The sequence below is a fragment of the Lipophrys pholis genome (genome assembly GCF_963383615.2).
Source record: "Lipophrys pholis genome assembly, chromosome: 7".
Taxonomy (NCBI): domain Eukaryota; kingdom Metazoa; phylum Chordata; class Actinopteri; order Blenniiformes; family Blenniidae; genus Lipophrys; species Lipophrys pholis.
In genome coordinates, this window is record NC_137638.1 from 8,287,116 (window position 1) to 8,312,054 (window position 24,939).

General features: G+C 42.0%; 1 protein-coding gene across 1 annotated transcript in view; it reads left to right on the forward strand.

Moving 5' to 3' along the window:
* Nucleotides 1-24,939, forward strand: part of col27a1b (collagen, type XXVII, alpha 1b) — an 80,082-nt gene that overhangs the window by 24,074 nt on the left and 31,069 nt on the right. Inside the window, exons 6-25 of the mRNA XM_080467199.1 lie at nt 902-955; nt 1,056-1,109; nt 6,312-6,356; nt 10,739-10,792; nt 12,122-12,166; nt 12,764-12,817; nt 14,231-14,275; nt 17,258-17,311; nt 19,137-19,181; nt 19,519-19,572; nt 20,142-20,186; nt 20,358-20,411; nt 20,579-20,632; nt 21,544-21,597; nt 21,731-21,784; nt 21,860-21,913; nt 22,002-22,046; nt 22,975-23,028; nt 23,273-23,317; nt 23,474-23,527. Of these exons, the coding sequence (XP_080323325.1) occupies nt 902-955; nt 1,056-1,109; nt 6,312-6,356; nt 10,739-10,792; nt 12,122-12,166; nt 12,764-12,817; nt 14,231-14,275; nt 17,258-17,311; nt 19,137-19,181; nt 19,519-19,572; nt 20,142-20,186; nt 20,358-20,411; nt 20,579-20,632; nt 21,544-21,597; nt 21,731-21,784; nt 21,860-21,913; nt 22,002-22,046; nt 22,975-23,028; nt 23,273-23,317; nt 23,474-23,527 (1,017 nt within the window). The remainder of the gene's footprint in view (nt 1-901; nt 956-1,055; nt 1,110-6,311; nt 6,357-10,738; nt 10,793-12,121; nt 12,167-12,763; nt 12,818-14,230; nt 14,276-17,257; nt 17,312-19,136; nt 19,182-19,518; nt 19,573-20,141; nt 20,187-20,357; nt 20,412-20,578; nt 20,633-21,543; nt 21,598-21,730; nt 21,785-21,859; nt 21,914-22,001; nt 22,047-22,974; nt 23,029-23,272; nt 23,318-23,473; nt 23,528-24,939) is intronic.

The window sequence follows — 24,939 nt, forward strand, 5'->3', positions numbered from 1 at the left end:
CTCATTTAGCTTCTCTTTCAGCATAAACTCTTCAGATAATCTAATTGAAGTGAAAGCCTGCGCTGAGTGAAAGGACACGGCGTTCATGTATATACTGCATGTTGCTGTTGGCTGCAGGAGCACCGCTGGCACTGTGGAGGAATCAATCTAGAGAAGATTCCCGCTCACACGCCGCTCGCTGCCAAGTCGAAGCCGACACGAACATGCAGGTTTAGCTGCGGATATTCTGTAGATTTGAGACTTTGCGTATTCTTTTGTAGCCTCGCCAAAGTGGATGCGATTTCTGCTGAAGAGCGAACGTCCTGCCGCCATATGTGGCAAAAAACACTGGGAAAACCCAGCGGTAGTTCCCTGAAAATTGAACTTCAGCCACATGATCGCAACAAAGTGGGTCACAATTCAACACGATTTATATCCACTCCCAGATGAAACGTTGCGATTTTCTTTCTTTCTGTTTTTTTTTTATTTTTTATTCCTTTCCAACCTGCTGAAGCATTTCTGTTCCTTGACCCGTTCAACTGTTTGATAAGTACAGGAAATGATCAATTTCTCCTCAGATGTCTTACGGTACGAGGCAGCTCTTGCACCAGTGTAAACTAGACATTGCTGACTGTATTGAGAAGATTCCCGCTGCCCGAAAAGGAAGAAGAATGCACCCGATCACTCCTCGCCACTTGTTGCCGGCTCGGTGTAAACCAAGTCACCAGAGGGCATAAATGGACTGCGCGCTTGTGTAAATAGAAGACGGTAGACTCGCTTACAAGCCGGATGAACTCCTTACTCCTTGATAGTGCAAATGCACTGTAAACTGAGAGCTCCGCTCCACCTCGTGAATGTCAAGGCGAGTGCAGAAAATATGGCTGCGGAATATGCTAAATAATTGTGCACTCTTGTGTTTCAGGGACAAAAAGGAGATCATGGACTGTCCCCTGGCCAGGCCCCAAAAGGACAAAAAGTATGCATGATATCTATCATCTTTCCTACTGTGAAACTGTGTTTACTATCAGGCAGAGCCATGTAAATACATCTGAATGTGACCTACTTTGTTGTTCCAGGGAGAGCCTGCTGCCATGGGCCCCCCTGGACTGCCGGGCCAACATGGACGGAAGGTGAATGTTTATGTCTAAACTCAGTAGGAGCAATCACAGTTTGCTGGTCCCGCCCCTCGTCCGACAAAGTTATTGCGTCACACGTTGAGGATCAATAAATCAAGCGTAAACACGAGCCGAGCCCCCTCCGAGCCGCCTTAGAATGTTGAATCTGTCAAATTGTTTGGCTGGTCCGGCCAAACATGCATGTTTGAGCTCTTGTTTGGAAAGCGGCCTAACGCGATGCAGGCATCAAGGAGCACACCTGCGCTCTTGCTGCTCCCCGGTGGCTTGTAGATATAAAGCTTTGAATATCAAGCCTGTTACATCATTGTAATCGCAAATCTTCAATATGATGAAAGCAGCTGTGGGAAAAAAAACAAAACGATTACGGGGTAAAAACTTTTACATGCTTTCTCCAAATGTTATGTCATTCCCTCTCCGGAGAGCAGTTTCTGCTGAAAGTAGGGCATGTTAGAAACTCCAGCTCAGTTGTGTGATCTGGTCCTGCTCATGAGCAACATTATTTGACTTTGTCTGCATACCGCTGTGCCGGGTTATCTTGACAGAGAGTGATGCTGAGCAGCGGAGTGTTTTCTCCACACGGCCTTGTGCATTTCATCCTTGGCCTTTTCCCAAGCCCCTCTCAGTAATTACACATCTCAAGTGGGCCAGCCGTCTGCTTGGGTTTCTCACTCTGTGTGACGTGCTACAAGCCGCCCGCCTTTGTTTCTGCAGAGAGTTTGTTTTAACGCCACGGCTTCGGTTGGCTGTGCCACTTTGAAAAGTCAAGAATTTGTTTGTTTGAATTGTAGAAAGAAAGATTAACTAACAATATCAAGAAATCTGGTTGAATATGTTTCTTGCCGTTGGAGGAGGGGTATGTGGTTGAAGGTTTGTGTGTGTGTTGGGGGGGGGGGGGGGGGGGGGGCTTCTCGTCCCACATGTCTGAGAAATCTGGATTCAACCCAAATGGAAGTCTTGATGTGCATACCATTAAAAACCAGGAGTCTGAAACTCCTATAGAGGCCCTACAAGCCCCCTACTTCTTGCTTGCAACCGTATTGTCAGGAATATACCACGCTTTGGTAAACTGTGTATTTAGTTATAAGGTTAGTTAGTGACCATAGGCCCGTAGGTGTGGGAGTGTGTGAAAACAAAGGGGGGCTTATGGATTGTTTTAATCAAAGTTTAACTAGAAAATAAACACGTGGTTCATGAAAGAAGCATGTAATTGCGTTGCTTTTATAATCTGAAGTCTTTTTTTGTATTGACATCGTCATATAAAAGTTAGTTTCCCGCATTGCGACTTTAAAACAGTACAATACACAATTTATTTCAACTTCTCAGCCAGAGCCAGCCTCCTGCATGAAGGAGGGATTGTGTGAGATTTTAATCGGCAGTTCAAATGAAATGCTGTTAGAGTTTACTATGTCTGATTCATGCTGAAATGTGACTGAAAAAAAAATAAATAAATAAAAAAACTTTGCAGAATGAGTTACCTGATTGTCTGCCGCGGCAGTGTCTGTTTGGAAAAACAAAGTCATAAAAGCTTACGAGGGGAAATCCTCGGATGGAGCTTGTGTTAAATTAAACTTGGCATTTTATGATGACACCACTTCTTCCGTGGGCTGAATCACGCCCTGGTGAAGACAGAGGGCTCACACTAAGGTCACGACTCGGATGGAAGGGGAATAGCAAGCAGCAAACGAGTGCCGCATACACGGGAATAATCCTGAGAAAACCTTTGTAAGCAACTTTGCTCCTCAGATACACACACTTCTGTCCTCATTTGGGACACAATAGTAAGAGTGCAACAATGCCTTGGCAGGAGCTGTGGTAGTTAGTTATGCAATCGGCCGGGGCTGACTGCAAAACGCCATCTGGTGTGCGCAGGGTCCCTCCTCTGACTGTAGTAATGGGGACGACTCCAGGAACTAATATTCTTCCTCCTGATTTACAGTAAAAGTGAGTCTTTGCTGGGTGTGGTCCTGCATGTTTGCAGCGGTTTCATGCTCGTAGCAGTCTTACTTTTTAATCTTGTTATCAGCTCAGTTGGGATCTTGGTCGCTCCAACTTGTCTCTTAGTAGGTGCAGTTAAATAGTGACAGCCATAGAATGTATTAGTACAGTTTTGCATCCAGCCAATAAACAGCAAGGCAATCAGCTTTGCTCTGTTGAAAGTCAGCAGACAGCTCATTGCTCGCAGCTGTTCTCTTTCCTTTGACCACACTCTGGAAGCCTAAACTCCTGATATTGCACTTTTTGTGTTCAGATTACACTGAAATTCCTCTGCAGATGAAGCTGGATGGTTTGATCTCTCGTCCGTCCATCCAGTCAGTGAAGCTGAGCCGCCACAGCGTGATGGAGCCTTTTTGCTGAGTATTCTTTGCTCAGTTTCTGGCGTCCGGCCAAAGAACGCTTTTCTCACTGTGGGATATGTGTGAAGATGTAATGGGAATGTTGCCTGCGAGTCAGTGTGTGTGTGTGTGTGTGTGTGTGTGTGTGTGTGTTACCAGTACTAGACTTGTGTGCCCTGACACAGCCAGCTCTGATCGCGGTACACTGGAGGAACACTCAACCCTTTTATTGAGTGTCTCAAGATTTTCCCTTCTTGCTCTTTGGCTTTTACATAATAACATTTTCCTGCTTTTACACGCTGAGTCTGATTTCTCCAAGAAAGAAGTGTGAGGCTTGCCAGGCAGAAATAGTTTTTTGTAAAAAGAACAGTACTGTCTGCCTGTTACTTCTTTCTGTAAGCGGGGGGCCGGGGGGGGGACACACTGCTGCTCCAGTCAGTCTTTTGGCTGCGGGGACAATCTGGTGTGAGTTACACTAATTAAAACTGTTTGCTCTTCACAAAGAGACGAAAGGGGAATGCGATCCTTTTCCATCTTTTGTGTCACACAATAGATTTGCAAAACAGGGAGAGTTATCCAACTTTTTTTTTTTTTTTTCAATACACACACACACAAACAAATGCATACACACATCAGCACCTCCGGGGCAGATTTTGCTTTGCCTTTTCTTAACCGTAATCAGCATTATTGGCTGCACTGGCTCTTTTGTCCCTTTGTGGCTGTGTTGCACTGGCTTCTGCAACAGATTAATCCTGTCCCCCCAAAATACTATCAATATTTCCCAACCCGCAGCACAATGCTGCCTGTCTGCAGATAAACAGACTAATAGTCAGGAGGCTGTGCAGAAGCGGGCTGGTACAGTGTCTGGGAGAGTCGCTGTGGCCTACAGAGCGGCATCTGGCTGCAATCTGTGTCCAAAAGCTGCTGGAGATGTGACAGCAAATTACATCTGAGAATAAAAAAATAAAAACAATTTTCAAAATGCTGGGTTTTCATTTGTGAGAAACCAGCTGTGAATGATGTGGAAAGAATAACTGAATGAACCGGTTTACTGATGGTTTCAGGATCAGCGCTCATGTCACTTTAGTCACACCCTATTGGTTTGAAAACTGGTGATATTTAATTTTCTAGAATACTCAAACAGCAAGTTAATGCTAAATTTTCTTGATTTAGTTAAAAAAAGTTTCTCACTGTCACAAAACAGAACAGATTTCGGTCACTTATGAGCAGAAAATCGTCATTGATTTGCATTTGCAGTGTGAACATTGCCTTAGATTCACACAAAAAACACAAGACAGAACATGAACTCTGACACAAGAGACATCCAAAGCATGCCCTGCTCTACAATCCCGCTTATCGGCTCACTGTTAATATTGTTATTGTAATACTGAGTTATTATTCAACTTGGTGAATTGAGTTTGTGGTGTAAACTCTCAGGGCATATATGAAGAGCACGTTGGAAAAGTACACTAAAACTGACTTGATGGTTAATCAACTTTCTACAAAGGAATGAATAACAATCCAAAAATATCAGGAACAATGGTAACTAAAAGTGATTTCTAATGAAGGTTCATAATTTGATTCTTGTCGAAATATTGGACGATGAATTGCTCTCGGTGGAGGTTGAGCACCAAGCTCTGTTATTATTGATGCATGAATGCGACAGTGTGAGATGGCACAAGACTGCTACGGTGAAATCCATTACTGATTTTATTAATATCAAAACGTTCAATATTTGAAATGTTAGCGTTCTGAAAATCACGAAAAAGGTCATTTATATTTTCACGCAACAATAAGGCCAATCACAAAATTCCGATTAAGGTTTTTTTAATTGTATTTCTCTTCTTCGCTGTCAATGAGGCCTTGTGTGAAATCGTTGAGGTAACTTTTAAAGTTTCCCTCGCTTGACAACACCCCCAACCATCGTCTCTGCGGTTGTTTGCCTTGGGAGATTGTAATTCCCGCCCGCTGGCTACAGGTACGAGCGTGTTCTGTATGGATGTGTTGGTTGATGACTTGTTTGTTTACACAGATACTCATTTCTCCCAGCCTCTGTCATCCTGCGGTTTCCTCATCGTGCCGCCGACAGGCCAAAACAGCTGGTGGCTAATGACTTCACACTTGAGGGGACAGACTTATTCTTCTCCCCGAGATGACTTCACATGACTCTATCTTTCCGAGCATAAGCCTCGATTGTGAGGAGATTAATATGTTTTGTAACCAGCTGGCATGCTCATTTGGGATCACAGGGCATGAAGGTGACCATTAATTACCCTTTGGGGTTCCACGTGTTGCAGCTTAATTGGTTTACTGTTTTAATTAATGCGAGATGCTTCTGAATTGTTTTGTCAGTGTGCAGCGGTGGCAATAATCAAGTAGCTGTGCTGCAGTAAATAAAACCGACATTGTTCTTGTGTAGAAGTCGTAAAGAAGTGCTTTATTCAGGCTTAACCAACCAAGCACCACTGATAAGTGTGCTATTAGTTTCACAGCTCTTGTGTTTACCTTTGCTGGGGAGCCCGTTAAACGAAGTCTTCCAGGTTTTTATTGGGTGGTTTTATTGAACTTTTTTTGCAGGGAAACACAGTCAATTCCTCTCAAAAGCAATTGGAAAATCTTTCAACATCATTTCATCCCCTGCAGTGTTGACTAAGATGCTCTTAAACACAGCGATAAACTCGCTAAACGATAAAAATTCAAATTGAATTTGATCACTGACCATTAAATAATTTTCCCTCCAAGACCAAATGAACGACTTTCTCTTCCTCGTGTGTTTGCGATCCAAACAGAAAGACTCTGCCACAGTGTTTTCCTGTTGACTTATTGTTGCCGAACTCCTAACTTCTCCTTCCTTCATTGACAGGGAAAAAAAGGTCATCCCGGTCCTCGTGGTCTTCCTGGAGAACCTGTGAGTACGATGTGTCTACGTCCCTTTGTAAAAAGGGAAATGTGACTTTTCTGAACCGCTGCCACTATGGTTGTAGTAAACTGTTCTGTCCGTGCGCGTGAAAGATTTATTCATAACAATGAATGTCGTATGTGCACTTTACTCTTGAATTTAACAGTATATCTCTCTATATTGGATATCTACTAACTACACCATCATCTGCATCACATGTGGAGACACATTTCATTTCTTACAACCAACCGACACCGAGTAGTCTGAAAACAAAGAAAGACACTTTACAGGAGCTTCATTGTTCAACAGCATACTCTTTTCTGTGTGCGTACATAGGTGGTATTATTACATAAAAATGGCACTCACTAGTGGCCCTATACTATATAAGCTATAGAAAAACGGTATCGTTTTCTGCCATTTCTCTCATTTCCATGTAAACTGACAACTTTTCTGAAACAAAAATTTGAAAACATTGAGTTTTCACTTGAAACATAGTAAACGGAAAATTGGAGTCACCAACTACCGCAAACAAACATGTCAGTGAGTTGAGGGAGGCGAAGAAGCAGGAGAAAACATGCATTCAATGGGATAACGTGTAAACAGACGGGCCATGGCCCTGAAGTGAACCCTCACCGCTAACCGTGCTCACCACTATAGCATCGCGCTACTTTACATTTTGTGAATTCCACAAGCAGCTAAAATTTACTATAATCCCTCCTATCTTTTTCCTCTAAATGCTCTCAGTTCGTCTGTTAACATTTGTGCAGTACTGTACTGCATAATCGCACATTGTTCCTCATGTTTATTTCAAACGGTGTCTTTTTTTCCATCACTTCGAGCTGTTGACATGTTGACTTTCAGAAGCAGAAGTGCTCTGTCTTTGTGACGCCTGCAGTGTGTTCGTTGCATGTTTGCGTGTTCACTCTTCAGACATTTCAACATGTCTTCCCAATTATAGTTACATGGGAGGCGACAGGAATGACAAAGAGAACACATTAACACAGAGACGTTGGATTATTAAAACATAGTCTGTGTGGAGTCTCCGCATGCAGAAAGCAGAGACCTTGGATGTTCGCCTTTGGGGAATAACAGCCGGAGGATTTTGGCAGAGGTGCAAGTGGGCTAAATAGTTTGAATGCCCGAGGTCATTCCTCTTCTTCTTCTTCTTCTTCTTCTTCCTCTGCCTCCTATCTGAGTTCAATTCCTGTGCAATATCTTGGGGAGGAATGTGCCTCGTCACATCGTAAAATGGAAAAAAACTGTCTCTATTCTTGTATTGTCCTGAGAGGATTCACACCCTTTCCTTGGAGAAATGACTCAAGTAGCACATGGTTGGACATGCAGAATTTTCATGCGGTTATTTCTGGAAGTATTTATTTCGGGAACTGATTTCTGATCCACTGAAGATAACTGATAAGATTTAGGAGATGTCTGTGTGGGACACATGCTTTAGTCACTACAAACTCTATTGTTCCCTGCAATCACTGACATAAAAATATGAGGATAACCATAAAAACTCTCAATAAAGCCAGAAAAGCCAGAAAGTTTTGATTGCCTCCTGCTGGCTGACCCCAGTATAACTTATCACCCCTCCTCCTTTTTTGTTTTATTTTTTAATACCACAGATGGTTTCTGTCTTACGGCTGCATAGTGGGGTAGTGGTTTGCACGGTCGTCTCACAGTCACAGCGAATTGGTCCCCCAGTGAGAGTTCAGGGTGGGCTGTGGGGGCCTCCCCATGGGTTTTCTGTGGTTTCCTGGAGTCCAAAAACATTTGTTCAAGGGCAAATTGGTTTACCTGTAAGTGTAAATGTGATCGTGTATAACTGCTTGTCTCTCTCTGTGGTTGTCCTGTGTGTACACTGCCTTCAGCCTCACTCAGCTGGGATTCAAATTTAACCCTTAACTGCAACTGAAAGTTGGATAACTTGGAATAGACGTGGGTTGATGGATGGATGAACACAGGTTTTCTTTCTGATAGTCCATATTTTCCTCAGTTGATAGCCTCAGTCATGTTTTGACTTAGCTCTTGATGATGATGATGATGATGATGATGATGATGATGATGATGATGATGATGATGATGATGATGACCACCTCTGTTAAAAACAGCCTCCATTGAATTAATCCTTTTGTTTATCGATGACAATGTGAATTCTAGAAACAAATATTAAATTTTCTTCATATTTTGGCAAAATAAACTTGATTGAAAGAAATGAAGATTGATAGTTTAAGAAGGTACTCTATGTATTTTATCTGATAAGGAAGATGTTCACTATTTATTTAAACCCAGATAAATGGTACATAGCGCCATGTTTGATAGACAGTTTAAGTTAAGTGATCACTTGTATAATAGTTCAATCAAGTTCATGAAGCCGTTAGTTTGTAAGTATTTTCTCTTTTCTTCTCCTAAGACAAGTCTTGACTGGATTGTCCGGCCTTCGTCAGAAAAGTCAACCTGTGGTGGTGGATGACGTGTCTATTTATCCTCTACCACCGCCCGGTGACATTTCTGGCAAAGACAGGAGAGTTGAGAGTTGTCGACGGTATGTTGTAAAACCTTGTTTGCCTGAAGAGAAGAAAAGAGAAAATAGATGTTTTGGATAAGTTGGGGCCATGGCCTCCATACTGTGGATCTGGTTCCAAACGTCCTCACTGGGGCAAGACAATGGCTATTTTGGCATAGATTTTTTTTACAGCGTCAGTGATTAGAAATGCATCATCATCATCATCATCATCATCTTTGAATATAGATACTCTACAAAAAGTTTGCTTACTTTTTCCCCAATTGTCCCATACATATCCTGATGCAACCAATCATGCTGCTTTTCATAAAACACTGCCCTCTGCTGTTGGTGCAAATGTGTTTGTGTGTGTGTGCGATGTGTGCTACTAAAGTTCATTGCTCTATGATGCTGGAGATGGAAATCTCCGAAAGGTGCCTTTAAATTAGTCCCAGTGATTAAACGTGCCATTTAATAAAGGTGGGTAACGTGATGGAATATCTTCTCAGCATTTCCCTCGTTGGGATTATTTTGCTTATTTTGCAATCATAACCTCCTCCTGTATAATACTTATTGCTTGTGCCGGGTGTCCCCTTTATTAGGAGTACCTTTACAGTGTGAAGCAGAGCACTTGTATTGGTTTGCATTAAAATACACTTTTATGATACCTATAATGTTCATTTCTTGCTGACACGGATATTAAACTTTTAATTATAAATTTTTGTAGTGGGATTATAGTTGGTAATGATGTTTTCACTGAAATCTGTTACATTGTGCATGCAGGTAAACATTAAAATTGTGCTGTTTCAGTTTCTGCTCTGTGCAAATTCACCACTAATGCGGCATGATATATTCTTATTATACCTATTGCTCGTATTACAGCTTCACCCACAGCAGCTATAGCCATGACCCGGGTTTCTCTGATGATTCAGAATTAGTTTTAATGATACATCATTATTCAGGTCTTAACATATTAATTCTGTGGTTCTCCCAGGAAACTGCAAACTGCAGCGGAGTTCATAATGAGTGTGGTTGGCGTCAAGTACAGTGTAATTTCTTGCTACCTAATCCTGATTCACTCTTCCTGTACGTGTCGACGGAAGCGTTTCTCTCTGAGGGATGCTTCTGGTTTGGTCTCACCACAAGGAAGGAGTGACTCATGTGGGATATTGTGCATTGATGAGAATAAACATATTAAGGAGAGGTTGTTCCCACAGTAGTTTTAGCAGCATGTCTATAACTTCTGTATGACGTTTGGATTAATTGAATGATCCAAAAAAGGCAAAGTCTAAACTGGCGCCTCTCGATTAAGGTAGCAAGTAAGCAAAATGTCTCTGCTAGAGAACTGATATAAATAAGACAGATTGACACACAAAGAGAGACAGAGATGGGGAATCAAGAGAGAGACAGGTGTAGGTATGTCATATTTTTTTTACATACGTGTTGAGTGAGATGTTGTGAAGGTGTTTTACAGGGTGTTGTGCTTTGTGTACGCTGTATTGTGGGTAGGTATTGTCTCGTCTTGTGTATTATATTATGTGTAAGTGTTGCTTTATGTTTTCTGTTGTATTGCGTGTAGTTTCTGTGATATTTCACATTGAAGTGTGTACGTGCTTTGACTTAGATGGTTACTAGGTAGTATGATTCATTTGTGTAGCTCGTATGTTGTGTTTACTTTGTGCGTTACATTGTGTCTAGTATCGTGTTGTGCTGTGTGTTGTATTGTGTGTAGGTGTTGCACTATGTCGTGTAAATCTGTGTAAAAAAATCATGCATATAAGATGCTTTTTCCTTCCCTCTATCCCGACCTGTCTCCTGCTTCCTTTTCCCACCGTTCGTCTCGTGCCCTTTTCCAGAGCTGACTTCTGTGCTGTCTTTGTCTCCGCAGGGAAATCGAGGAGCTGATGGAAACCCCGGGGCCAAAGGCTATCCTGGCAGGCAGGTGCAGTAAATCTAGTGTTGCAGTGCTGGTTGAACAGGGCCACACACACACACACACACACACACACACACACACACACACACACACACACACACACACACACACACACACACACACACACACACACACACACACACACACACACACACACACACACACACACACACACATACACACACACACACACACACACACACACACACACACACACACACACACACACACACACACACACACACACACACACGCACGCACACACGCACACACACACACACACACTCTTTCCCCTTTCCCCATTGTGAATTCAGCTTTTTGAAAATAGGGAGGTCGATTTGAGGCATTTCTAATAAATCTAATTTTAACATGTAATTTTTACTCACTGTCAGAATGATGAATACAACAGTGACTAGAGGAATACCGATTTCTTGTACATATTCTGTCTCCAGGAAAAAAATCCCATTTAAAGATATTGGATGCGAGTTTAAGAAAAAAAGAAAAAAGAAAAAGCCAGTGGCAGCCCTAAAAAACTAATTTGGTAAATCCAAATAAAAAGTTTGTACCGGCTGAATGAAGGAGGGAAAAATAAGCCAGCGGGCAAAGTAAAGAGTATCACCTGTGGTGGATACTGGGCAACGGATGCCTCGGGTCTTTTGCGGAAATAAAATGTCAAAAGGTTTCCACAGTGAGCCGTAACCCGAAGAAAGAAAAGGTAATAAAAGTGTGACTAATGCCACAGGTCCTCAGGGACAAATAAGTTTCCTCTGTCCCTGCAAACCGAGCTTCACTCCTCAGCCTCACTTTCAGCACTGGTGTCATGTTCAGGAAGAGAAAGCTGAGGAGCGCTTCTCCATGTTTGAAATACCTATTTAATCTCCTGCTTCAAGCACAATTTTAGGAACCAGCAGGACAAGAGAATGTTTAAGATAACTGGGAGGTTACGCTCGGGTCTCAGCGTTGCCTCCATGTCAGAATCTCTAATCCCAGCAGACACTTAGCAGTGTGTGAGGGATTAGGTTTGAGCTCCCCCTATCATCTCACCGCCGTGAATCACTCAGGCTGTATGTTTATGTCGAGATGCGGCTCTTTGCTGTGACGAGTCCTCCTGAGCGGAGAGGTGGGGGGGGGGGGGGGGGGGGGGGTTCTGCACCGGTGGATTAGCTGGAGAAATAATTGATTTGAATGCTGCTGAAGTATTAACACCCACAAATGTCAGCCACAATACCTATTTAAACTATAAAAAAAGCTTATTATTGAAGTAGTGTGTATTGTGGGTCAGTGCAACTGCTGTTTGCAACGATAGAAATATGTTTTGTCATCTGTTGCGTTTAGGGTTTACCTGGGCCTGTAGGAAAAATGGGGCCAAACGGAGTCACGGTAAGTAAGCGATGAAAAGCTTCACCTTTAATTCAGAGTGTCTTTTTCTATTTCTACTTCTGTTTCGTCTCCTTGTCATGCACACGCTCATGTTTCCTCTTCCGCCTGCGAAATTCATTATCTAACCAATGCGGGCACGTTAAAAACCCCAGAGTCGTAAACGCCACTGATGGTAATGACAGATGGTTCGGTTAGCGTGTTTGAATGCCCATTGCTCTGCTTCGTAGTGAGGCCACCGTTTAATGTCACTGTTATTTTTCCTGTTCCGCCAAGCAGGTATGGATGACAGCTCTCCAGAGATCCCTGATGTGAAGGTATGTGCCCTTGGACTACATCGTGGAAGCCAGCACCATGCAGTCCATGGGCATATACACTTGCCTCAAGGCTTGGCTCCTCAAGACCCCTCCGCTGTAATAGAAACCTCGCTGCACTGTAACAGAGTCATTTTTATTGAGACTTTTGTGTTGCTGTGGCCGCCATTGGGCGGTCCTCCACAACACCCGTCAGTCTCATTGTGTCCACCTTTTACCTTCTCATCGGTCTTTGCCTCATCCGCTCATCCGCTCCTCCTTTCCATCTTTTACCTCATCTCTCCAGGGTCACATTGGCATCCCCGGGCTTTTTGGTTTTCCTGGTCCTGATGGCGAGAGAGTGAGTATTAGTGGCCGTGAGAGTAGAATGCCTGCTGGGTTGTATTATGACAGCGTGTGGGCCAAAATGATTTTTTATTTTTTTTAGAGAGAGAGAGAGAGAGAGAGAGAGAGAGAGAGAGAGAGAGAGAGAGAGAGAGAGAGAGAGAGAGAGAGAGAGAGAGAGAGAGAGAGAGAGAGAGAGAGAGAGAGAGAGAGAGAGAGAGAGAGAGAGAGAGAGAGAGAGAGATTTCCACTGTTGGAGTGATGAGACACTTGAGGAAGACAGCAAATCATTATTCGAAGTTTAAAGTAGTTCAAGCTGCCTCACACTGTTTTATGTGACTTAACACCGCAACCCGTCCGGATGATATTAAAATGTGAATGTTGAATGTTAATCTTTAAATATTTCATGCAACGTCCTGCGGTGGATCAAAACACGGTCACCAGCTTTCTTAGGGACTCAAATATTCGTAAATCTTTTTAACTTTTGGAAATTCACAAGTAGTAATAGATTAACAGATTACCCAACTAATATACTGTGAAATATAGATTTACTATTATAATATTAAATCTTAATGTGATGATGATTTCAAAAGTTAATAAAGTACATTTTCTGATATATAGTTCATGATCAATTTATGGGGAAGCAACAACACTACTTTTTTAAAGTTACCAGTAGAAGTATGAGTACTAACCTTTAGCTACTTCTCAATACCAAGTATCAATATGGGTAATTATTAACCATTAAGTCTAATTCATACTACACTCACAAAGGCTACATTACAGTCTACAGTACACATAGAGTAGTCCCGTATGCGTACTGGAGACTGCCGACCAATCAGGATTGCTGCATCCTTATCAATTTACATTCATGGTTACAGAATACAGTAAGTCGTGGATTCTTTCCCAAAAAGTCTTGAATTTAAATAACTGAAATAAAACGGAAGTTTGATCAGGCTTTGACATTGACAGGTTTTCATACCAATAAAAAAAAGAAGGATCCACATTCAGTCTGTCGGTTCGATCCAGCGCTCACAGAAAAACAATTACTCGCTGTGCATCCTGAAGAGTTGACAAGTTGAGTCAAAAACATTGCAAATGGCCTTGAGAGAAAACATCATTCTGAATTGGCTGACAAGACAGCTGCTAAATGGACCTTTTGAGACAGCGTTGTCAACTTCTGACACCAACCTGAGTGATGAACTTGGAGTAATGAACGTGTCGGTCCCAGTGGTTGTACGACTTCTTCTCTATGTTTATTCCAGCCACCGTTTTTTGGTTTATGTTGTTTAGAGAGCTTCGCAATGTCACACAGCGCAAGACTTTAAACTTATGATCTAATAGTTTCCAAGTATTGAAGTGGTGTGCTTTTATCTCCTTTTAAGCCTTCATTTCATCTCCCCCTTTTTGTTTTTTCTTTTCCTGTTTCCAGGGAATCCCTGGTGTTCATGGGAAGAAGGGCAAGATGGGTAGGCCGGTAAAGTTTTCTCTCAACATACTTCTCAGACAACCTTGTTGATGTGGCCTCGTGGCAGTGACAATGTTTGTGAACTGTGGGATCTGACTGCGGTGCAGGAGCTACTTTAAAGTCTATTAAATGGCCATTAGTCTGACAGAGAGTCCGGCTCAGTGTGAAGCCACTCCAGGCACTACTCATAAATTCGTGAGGACTCTCTGGCACCGCGATGTGAGGGATTACTGTCGGGGATCGCTAGATTTTTAGTTGAGGCTTTGAAACGTAGATATTCATGTGTCAGCACGTCAGATTAAAAACTCTCACTCACTTTGCTTCTGAAGATTAGAAACTACTTCTTATCGAACTGTGATATCCGCCCATACATCCTTTTAACTTTCTGATTCATGTCTTTTGGCTTAATTGGGAAAGTATGTACGTCACACAGTTTGATTATTGCTGTGCTTGTGTTGCATTAGAGCAGGGGTGTCAAACATGAGGCCCGTGGGCCAAAACCGGCCCGCAAGAAGCTCTAATACGGCCCGCCAAACCTCCTAGCAAATGTAAAAATTTCATAGAAAACACAGATTTCTTTAACACATTTCCTAAGAGCAGACACAACACTGAGACCTGAGCTGAGATCAGTGATTCTATTCTGATAAAAGTGATCCACCTCATTGCTCTCAAACTAGCATTTGTCTCAAACCCATGTTGTCAAGGTGCATTTGTAAAAAGATGCATAATACAACAGCTATAGGAGAAGTTTTTTCGGGGACATTTCAATGCATTTTGCACTAGAAGTTGTCATTAAAATTGGCTTATGTGGAAATTGTCGACATTTTCTGTAGTAATTTTTTTAAATTTTGCAAATGAACAAAGAAAAACTTCAAAGTTTAAAGTTATGGAACTATTTTACCCCGTCCAATCCACTCTAGATGAAATTGGACTATATGTGGCCCCTGAACTAAAAAGTGCTTGACACACCCTGCTTTAGAGGAATATGATAATGAGATTTGTCATTTATGGGTTTGACTCTCGAATCCAGACCACAGACTTGGGGTGTCTGTCATCATTGGCGCCTGGAAGTGAATTACCCATCATCCAAACTGATGCTGCACATACACACTCGTATAAATCAGACATTTTGTCAGGCTCGATCTGCTTGTGTATGATTTTTGGATGTTCTCTCTCTATGTGGTACACAACACTGAAGCTCCATAATGTATGCTTCTAAAAAAGCCAAGTCATGATCAAGCCATTTCTCTTCCTCTGTGGTGAAAGAGTGAGGTCAGTGACTCCGCGTAAGACGTTTTCTCCTGTCCTGACTCAGCGGGAAAGCCGTGTAACTCAGACGTACAACAGAAAGATTTGGCATGTTTGATCCGGTGGGAATGAGTGTGATTCATGTTTTCTGCGCTGAACCACCAAAAATCACTCACCAAATGCACGTCTTACATTTCAGGACTTTTAACCACTCATTTTTGGGGAGGCGATTTCCCAACATGCTCTTATTCATTTCTGTGAAGGAATCATGATAAAATTGGAACCAGCAGTTTAAGACTCAATACTTAAAATTAAAATATAGATATTTGTAACTTATTGCATTTTTGTTGTTTGTATTAATTGGATTTACATCACATAAGAGGAACAGCTCCAGTGGTTGCAGGACTTTATATAAAGTCATATCTGACATTTCAACTCTTTAACATCCTTCAGTTCCTTTTCATTTCTATGGATCCCAAAAGCTGTTTGCATACAGGAAGCCCAGCTTTAAGCCAAAGATGACCGCATAACCTCAGAAAAAAGGAGGTGCTTTTTATGAGCTTAAAGTTTATGAGTTATTTTCACTTTTAATTTAAGTCATTTTTAGGGGAATTTGATTGGTCATTGCTGGTGGAGGAGCTTTAAATGCTATAAAAGAGAGATTAATTCTTCCAGGGTGAGAGAAAAAAGGTATAAACAAATCAGACACAGCTCTAAATAAAGGCAGAATAAGATATCTTTTTGCACAAATAGACTACACAATTGACACTTTACTATTGTTTTGTCTGTCATATGATAGCAATATACATAAATACATATATTACACACACACACACACAGCCTGTGTGGCATTTAAAGACCTGATCACAGGGTGAAGAAGGGCCTCAGTAACTTAAGTTAAACTTGTTGTCAGCATAATAACAAAGTCCTGCATGTGTTTCTGATCAGTCAGTGACATTTTTGGAAAGAGGCACATTTTTCCACATTTCCTGGAGGCTTCAAGTTACGCCAATTACCGCCTATTACTTCATCTGCATTCGCTCAATGCTCTCGAGACGCTTTTTCGCCACACAGTCCCGTCTCTTCCTCTGTTTGCAGAAAGGCAATGAGATTCTTCTCGCCTTTATTTCTCTCATTAACATTTACCGGATCGAAGCACTTGCCCTCTGCAGGCGCGTGCTGAGCCGGGATGTTCGGCGAGATACGTGTTGACCTTGGCGCGCTGGCAGGCGCACGTTGAGCGTGTGGCCTCATGGCTGCGTCGCGGCTGCATCGCGCCTCTTGTTCTGTGTGCATAATGGAATTACAAGCGCCAAGCAGAAAAAGAGGCACAGTCAGCAGTTCCCAGGCCAAGCAGCTTTATTCAGCCATTTAGGCGAGTCCTGGGGGTTTGGTTCTCATGCTGCTGAACACTTACTGTCGGTGCACGCACACACACACACACACACACACACACACACACACACACACACACACACACACGTACACACACGCGCACAGACAGCCGAGGAATGTCCTGCCGGGAGTGTATTCGATAGGATTTTCTTGGCTTTACTCAGCAAACTTCTGTTTTTGGGAACACAACATTGATTCCCTTGCGTTTGATGTTAAAGCTTAATTTACAAAATCCTTTAATATTTGAATAAATTCAGCATAAAAATGGATATTTGGTCGAGCAGACCCGATGAAACGACTTAGTTCTGCCTCTGGTTATATAACCAACCTGATTGTTTGTGTGCTCAGGGGTTTCCTGGTGACTTTGGAGAGAGGGGACCTCCCGGGCCTGATGGGAACCCAGTAAGTGAAAGGATGTGGATCCATGCATGACCCATTAACTGTTACCACAATGCATTTCCTGCAGTGTGTCCCTCAAGAACATTGGCCAGACGTTTCAGAGATACTGGTTATTTTTAGAGTTATTATAATTAACTAGGGAGATTATGCAGCACCAAACTCAAGATTTGGGAATAAGTTATCCAAAAACTAAACTAGACTTTTTTTGTCGAATGTGAAAGTTAGTCAAATGTTTGTGTGTTTATGTGCCCAAATTTTGTGTTTCTCATTATCAGAGGATATAAACTACATTCTGAGATCTTAGCAGCTCTTAAATGATCTAAACAGATTATTGCACAAAATCATCAAGCATTATTATTGTTTCAACTCGAGGAGGCGTTTAGTGTTTTTCCAACTATGGAAATCATCGTCTGTCATCACATGAACACAATATCATCAACACTTCCTCCCTCCTGGATTTCTGCACACCCAGTAGACGAAGCTGCTTTTAAACACTGTTTGCAAAATTATTATTACTAATCTCCATTTTAATTAAAGAAAGCAGATATCAACACTTTTCTGGACAAATCCTCCTATTCAATGACTTCCTGCTTCTGTCTAATTGACATTAAGTTTATGCCAGTCACAGAAAACTTGAGAATTGTGTTGTTTATATGGGATTTGGGAACACATGACACTTCGGCTCTAAACTGATCATGTCATGATATAATTACCTTAGAAAACAAGTCTTACTCTCAGTTACTGCAAAGGTTTGACACAATGTCTAAATACCAATAAAACAACAGACAAATGGTGGGAATGTTTAACAACCTTAGATGCAAATAACAGATCAAGACAGAAGCATTGACTGAGATGTCACAACATTATAACCTCTTTCAGGAATCCAGTGAGAACTGCATATATTTTAGATCTTTTTTTTTGATTTTATCATAAATAATGGAATATAAGGGGCTTGGTTTTCTTATGTTTTCTTATGTTTGTGACTTTAAAAGGTCCCAGGTAAAAAAATCAACCTTGAACATTTCTTCAAAAAGTCTCCATGGTTGATTTTTTTTTTTTTTTAGATTTTCAAGTTTGTGTTTAATGATAAAGCTTTCACATGATTAGCTTATTTACTGTTGGTAAACTGGCAAGTTTGCACTGCAACACTCCTAATAGAGATGTATGATTTCTGGCTCTGATAAGAAACCGGAAATTTACCAGATATAAGATAAGATATAAGATATCCCTTTATTTATCTCGCATGTGGAGAAATTTGCAGTGGTACAACAGAATAGTACAGAGAAAGAAGCACACATAGCAGGGACTAAAAAAAGCAGATAAACAGAAGTTTTAGAGCACCAGATATTGTTTGATTGCAAATTTTAGTTTTTATTCTGACAGTGAGGCAGATCCATGTAGTTGTTCAGTTACTCACTCACCCATCATAATCCATACTGATTCGAGGGCAGCGTCAGCACTTCCCTCTCCTTTTCTCTGCGAGCCTCTCCGCCTCGTGATTGACAGGGTCAGTGCGAGACTGTGATTGGCTGACCTCCAAGAGTCTCCTCCAGGCTTCATTTCCTCTCCATAGGGACGGTGGGATGTTCCATTTGGCTGCATTCATCTCCTTTCACTCACAGAGAAAGTGAGGAGGCGACAGGAAGGCCGCACTGGGCTGTGTGTCATCCGTCTCTCCTCTGCTCAACTTAGTGGAGGAAAACATTGCTCAGGCCATCAACGGAGAAACAAACAGATTATGCTGAGCTTGTCTAACACACCTGTGTCTCCCTCCCTCATGTTTTCCTCTGACCCCCCCCCCCCCCCCCCCCCCCCCTCCCAATCTTAGGGTGACCTGGGAGCTCCTGGTCCATGTGGAGTCTCTGGTCTTATTGTGAGTGCTGTTTTCACACTCTGATGGCAGATTGTTTTTTATCGGCATCCTTTAAAGTCTTTTTCTTTGTCCTTTCTTTCTTCATTGAAAACAACCGAAGACAGATTCTTTACTCTTCAATTCTGTCACATCTGCGTTTCATATTTTATAAATTTAAAGCATCAATACCTTTTACTGCCGCATATGAAAGACAAATTTGAAGTAGCAAAGTCATCCATTTTTTAAGAATCTGCAAAAGACCATTTGAGAATGAACTTGTATAGTTTTATATATATATAATTAAAAAAAAAAGAAATATTAACTCAGAAACACGTGTTTGGATTGGTGTTGCTTGCAGGGAGAGATGGGCCCTGTTGGCGTTATGGGTTTACCAGGACCTCACGGACACAAGGTAAATGAACTTTTCAGACACTGATTCAGTCCAAATGAAGACAGTTGAGGACTTTCCTGATTGATTTTAGCCAGAACGTCCTCAAGGAGTGTCTTAGCTCAGTCTGACGTTACAGTCCTGGTCTCTTTTTGCTGATCCACTGTATACTTCAGGATCAATTTTATTTTTCCAAGATTTGCTTCCAAATCTTTCACAAGCGCTGCTCCACTTCGTCTCCCTGACCCTCCAAACACCAGTCATGTAGCTCAGGTCCCCTGAACTGTGTCTTCTTTTTGATCCACACCAAAGATGGAAACATCTGCAGCTCTACCGGTTGGGTTTTCAACAATTCCTAAAGTGTGTCTCGATTTGAGTTAAACTTGATTTAAAAGTAATTATTAAAGACTAGTTGCCTGCTCCCATTCAAAAAGGTTTGCCACAGCAAGTCGTCGCAACTTGCACTTGTCATTTGCCAGTTTTTACTTTGGATGCTCTTCAACCTGGAGAGGACCAAGTCATTGGACTTCATTAATACATCTACAGAGTGTATAAATCACTAACCAGGTTTTATCTTCTATCTCACTTCTAAGGGAGTACCTGGAAACCCAGGAGAACCAGGACTGAAAGGTGATAAGGTGACCTGCACATGACTTTCTTAAACTACTGACCTTCTGTCACAAAATGTGGTCTGTGACTCCTACAAAGCATGCCATTTGTGATTCAAATCACTTGATTAGTTGAGGTAATAATTGAGCATTTCTCAAATCAACATTCAGATCATAATTACTGCCTCTGTGTTCACTCAGGGGGACGTTGGCTTGACAGGAGAGTCGGGGGAGTGTGGATACCAAGGGGACAAGGTAGGTGTGTGTTAGTGTGTGCAGCACATTATCCATAAATAATCGGCCATGAATCTTTGCAATCCTCTCTGCCACCGTCAGTGTGTTGATGTGTGCAGTCATTTAAAGAGGTTTCAAATGTTACCCTGGGCAAGTTTGTTTATGCTGAGCTGACATTTGTGTTGCAGGGTAATCGTGGCTCACCTGGGTTGCCAGGTCCTGCTGGAAAACCTGGACCACAGGTATTTCCCCTCTTTGATTTAAACACTAGAGTACCGAGAGGTGAAACTAGTAAAGTTATCATTTAAATAATGACTACAGTTGCTCATTTTTCAATATCCTCTTTGAGATTATACAACCATAGTGGTACGTTTCTCTGCTTTCTGCTTGTTGTTTTTGTTTTTTTAACTTTATAAGTGGTCTAGCAGTTCTGGTCATGAGCAATATACATGCCAAATCCTGTTAGCCGCAGGTAAATGAGTTAAATGGAGAAATTACTCATTCAGAGTTTCTGAAAGCCCTCTCCAAAATGATTGATATTACATTTAATTACCATCGGACTGGAGCTCACTGGAGTAGTTCCAGTACAGGGTTGGACTCCAAGTAATAATTTAGCTGACTGTGAGGCAATAAGGCTAACCACTACACCACCATAACATTTTCATAAGTTAAACTTCAGACACTCTCCTATGATGGAGTATTCTGGTCCATTGTAAACACAGAGCCCATCAAAGTGCAGGGCAGTGAATAATGCACTGCTCTTAAAGCTTTAAGACTAATCCTCAAGTTGGCTCTCATGTCACCGAAAATGGCCTCAATTTCTCATAATCTCTCCGATCTGATTTGACGCTCTCACATAGAAATCTTAGTGTCCTGCTTGTCTGGTCCGTTACAAGACTTCAATCCTGTCTGCAATACAACAAGCTTCCCTCAGTCAGAAGTCTTGAGCTCCTGAGCTGAAGCTTCAAGTAAACTGCACCGGAAGGACTTTGAAACGTACTTGAAAGATGTATTTTCACAACTGCTACAGGAATTATCACTGTTTTTGTTCAGTTGTTTGATATTTTTGATTATGTTGATGACAGTAACTATTGACTTCATTCGATTCTTCCAATGTGTTCTGATCTACTGTATGTGTTGATATATTTCATAGGGAACGCCAGGTGAAAAGGGTCCTGCTGGTCGACCTGGCCCCCCTGGTCCAGAGGTGGGACTTATTTTCATGACCAATTTGATAAATACTGATGTTTATCTGTCACTGTATTTGTGTAATCCTATATCATTAAACTATAATACTGTGTCGTGCACAAGCAAGGATTCACGCCCTGTCCTTTTCACAGGGCTTCCCGGGTGACATCGGCCCACCAGGAGAAAACGGCCCCGAAGGACCTAAAGTCAGTAGAGTGAGAATAACTCATGTCTGCCCTGAGAATTAAAAGAAAATCTCATCATCTATGTTTAATCCACAGGGAAAGCAAGGGACACAAGGTCTGCCAGGTCCAAGAGGATCACTGGGTCTTCAGGTGGATTTCTTTTTTTTTTTTTAAAGAGGTCAAAGTAAATAAAAAATGATTTTCCTTTAACGTCCAGTGCCTCTTTGGGTTTTGTCAGGGTGATGAGGGACCAGTTGGACCTGCTGGACTCTCTGGACCCGAGGTGAGTGTCGATTGGTGAAAACCCTGCAGCCCATCATTGTTTGTCCTCACACGCCACCACAAGGCTAACAGCATTCAAGGACACAATGTGTTTGTGCCTAAATGTAGCTTGGCATAGAGAACTGTGACCAGTAATGGACTGTGAGTCCTTTGGCTGACTGATCTTACCATTGTTCTCCAGCTCAATTGAAGGACTTCCAACTGAACGCTCTGGACTGGTATTACCGGAGTGGTCAGCAAACTTCTGTTATGACATGAACACACACATCCATGAACAAATGTTGAACCAAAATGTGGAGATTTCAGTCCACACGGTAATACCTTCTGTGAGTGTGCCATTAAAGTTATCATATAAATTTAATGCAGTCTCATTTGTATTTTGTGAAGTAAATCCAACTTTTATAGATTCGTTCTCAATAGCATCTGGACACAGTTGATAAAGAGGAAATACGAGCCAAATATTGGACTTTTAAATAAAAGCAGGATGACTTTGAAACGTTCTGCAGTATGAATAAACGTCGTGTCTGTCTCAGTCCCAAGCAGTGCTCGGAGTCATCCAAGGCAAAACAATAGAGAAAACAATTCCAAAGAAACTCTGGATTTTTATGCCGCGGTCGACTTCGGTCTGCCGTCTCTCAGAAGTGTAACCCACAAGTGATCACTGCAAACAAACACAAATGACCCTCAGACTTTTGCGAGTAATGGGAAGCCTTTGAAGCTGCAAACAATCTTTTATTTTTTGGATCATTAACTTTCTTGAAGGGATATGTTGTTGTTTTTTTGTTTTTTGTTTTTTTTGTCGGTTTGTTTTGCGTCTGGAGGGACAGTCGGCTCCACCTCTGTACGTGAGCGATGGAGTTGGTTGTGTGTCATGGCGAGGGAGCTTCAGCACACTTCTCTCTCTCTGTCATTCTCTGCTTTCTGTTCAGGGCAGGCCTGGGAGGCAGGGATTCCCCGGACTGACAGGCCCAGACGGACTCAAGGTCAGACCCAACAGTCACACGTTCGCCACCCGACCGCTGTTATCCCTCACTCGACATCCTCGCCTTGCTTTTCTTTGATCATAATGTATCATCCAAGTGTGTGTAAATTAGATGTTAATTTTCCGTTACCACAGGGGAACTGGTCTCCAAGCACATTTCAGAAGAATTGAAAAAAAAAAAAAGAAAAAGAAAAACGAAAGGCATGAACGATTCTGTGATATGCTAATTGGCTGCTTTGCTGTAGGGCGAGACCGGGATAACTGGCGAGGTCGGCAGGCTTGGCGAGAGGGTAAAGACTTCTCCTCCTTTTTCCGATGATTTCCGTTCGATGCTCACTGTGCATCTGTGTTTGTCTCGCTGCTGAGCAGCCTATTATGAGAGATACAAGTTTATTGCACCAAATGAAGTAAGAGACAGATAAGACAGCTTGTTCTGCTTCCTTCAGGGACTGCCTGGGTTTGCCGGGCCTCGAGGAGAGACGGGTATCACCGGAGAAAAGGTTAGCGTGCTCTCATTTTGTCATCCTGTGCCACGATCAAAATCTGTTTTGCTATTTTATCCGCTTGAAAAGTCCTCTGCCGACTGGGCTGCCGATTAATGCTGCAAGGATTATGCCATTAATCATGTAGTCAGTCGACAGACTAACAACCCTGGTTCTGTCAGAAAGCTGCAACGTTTTGAAAACATTTTAACTGAATTTATCCGTCTGTCCATCTATCATCCACTTATTGATCTGTACATCCATCTGTCCATCCTCATGATAGGAACCTTGCTGGTGACTTTAACGTTACAGTTATAGTTACAACAGAGAAGAACGAAAACCACATTCTAAACTAAAAACGGTAATATAGCCAAATTAGCATGAGTAGTGTTCGCCCAGCATAGAAGCAACAATGCAATTTAAAGAGCTTCACATGAACAACATGTAAAGCTGACAAGAACAAGAGCAATTAGAAATGCGAACAGAAACGAGGAAAGATAAAACACACACGCACGCACGCACACACACACACACACACACACACACACACACACACACACACACACACACAAAGGCTTTTTAAATGAAAAGATATGAGATAGAGTTAAAAAGTGCACGATTTGAAGACACAGTGCAACAGCCTGGTTTTAAACGAACTCAGAGTTGGAGCTGTTCTGCAGTTTTCAGTGAGTTTGTTCCAAATATTAATTCCAAATATGCATGTTTGGTTCTTAACTCTGGAACAGAAAGCAGGTTTGATCCAGATGACCCACGAGGTCCTGATGGTTTGTAGGCCAGTAAGACATTTTTAAATCTGTTCTGTGTATGACAGGAAGCCAGTGGAAAGACCTGAGAACTGGACTGACGTGGTCCACTTTCTTGGTGTTTGTCAGAACTCCAGCAGCAGTGCTTGGAATCAGCTGCAGCTGTCTGATTTATTTCTTTTTTTAAGGAAGACCAGTGAAGACAATGTTCATCAAATCAAGTGAAGACAGAAGCATGGACTAACTTCTCTAAATGATAGTGAGCTGACCTTGTAATTGTTTTAATATGACGAGTCAGACTAAAGATCGAGTCCATGATCACACCAAGATTTGTGGCTTTTTCACTAGTTTCTAACCTCAAAGAATAAAGAAGAGCTCTAAATTTCCTCCGTCTTAGCGTTGTTAAGCTGAAGAAACTTTTGGCAGATCTAAAGCTCAACCTGTTTAATACTTTCAATCAGTACTAGTATAACAGTCTCCTGGTGAGAGAGTGGTGTAACTGTGTGTCATCTGCACAGTTATGATAGTTTAATTTTGTTGTTATCTAACATCTGAGCCAGTGGCACCATTTGAATATAAAAGAAGTGTGGGCCCAGGATTGAGCCTGGAGGAACTCCACATGAGGAAATTGGTGTTCAAAGAACTCAATATAGGAGATAAATGCTT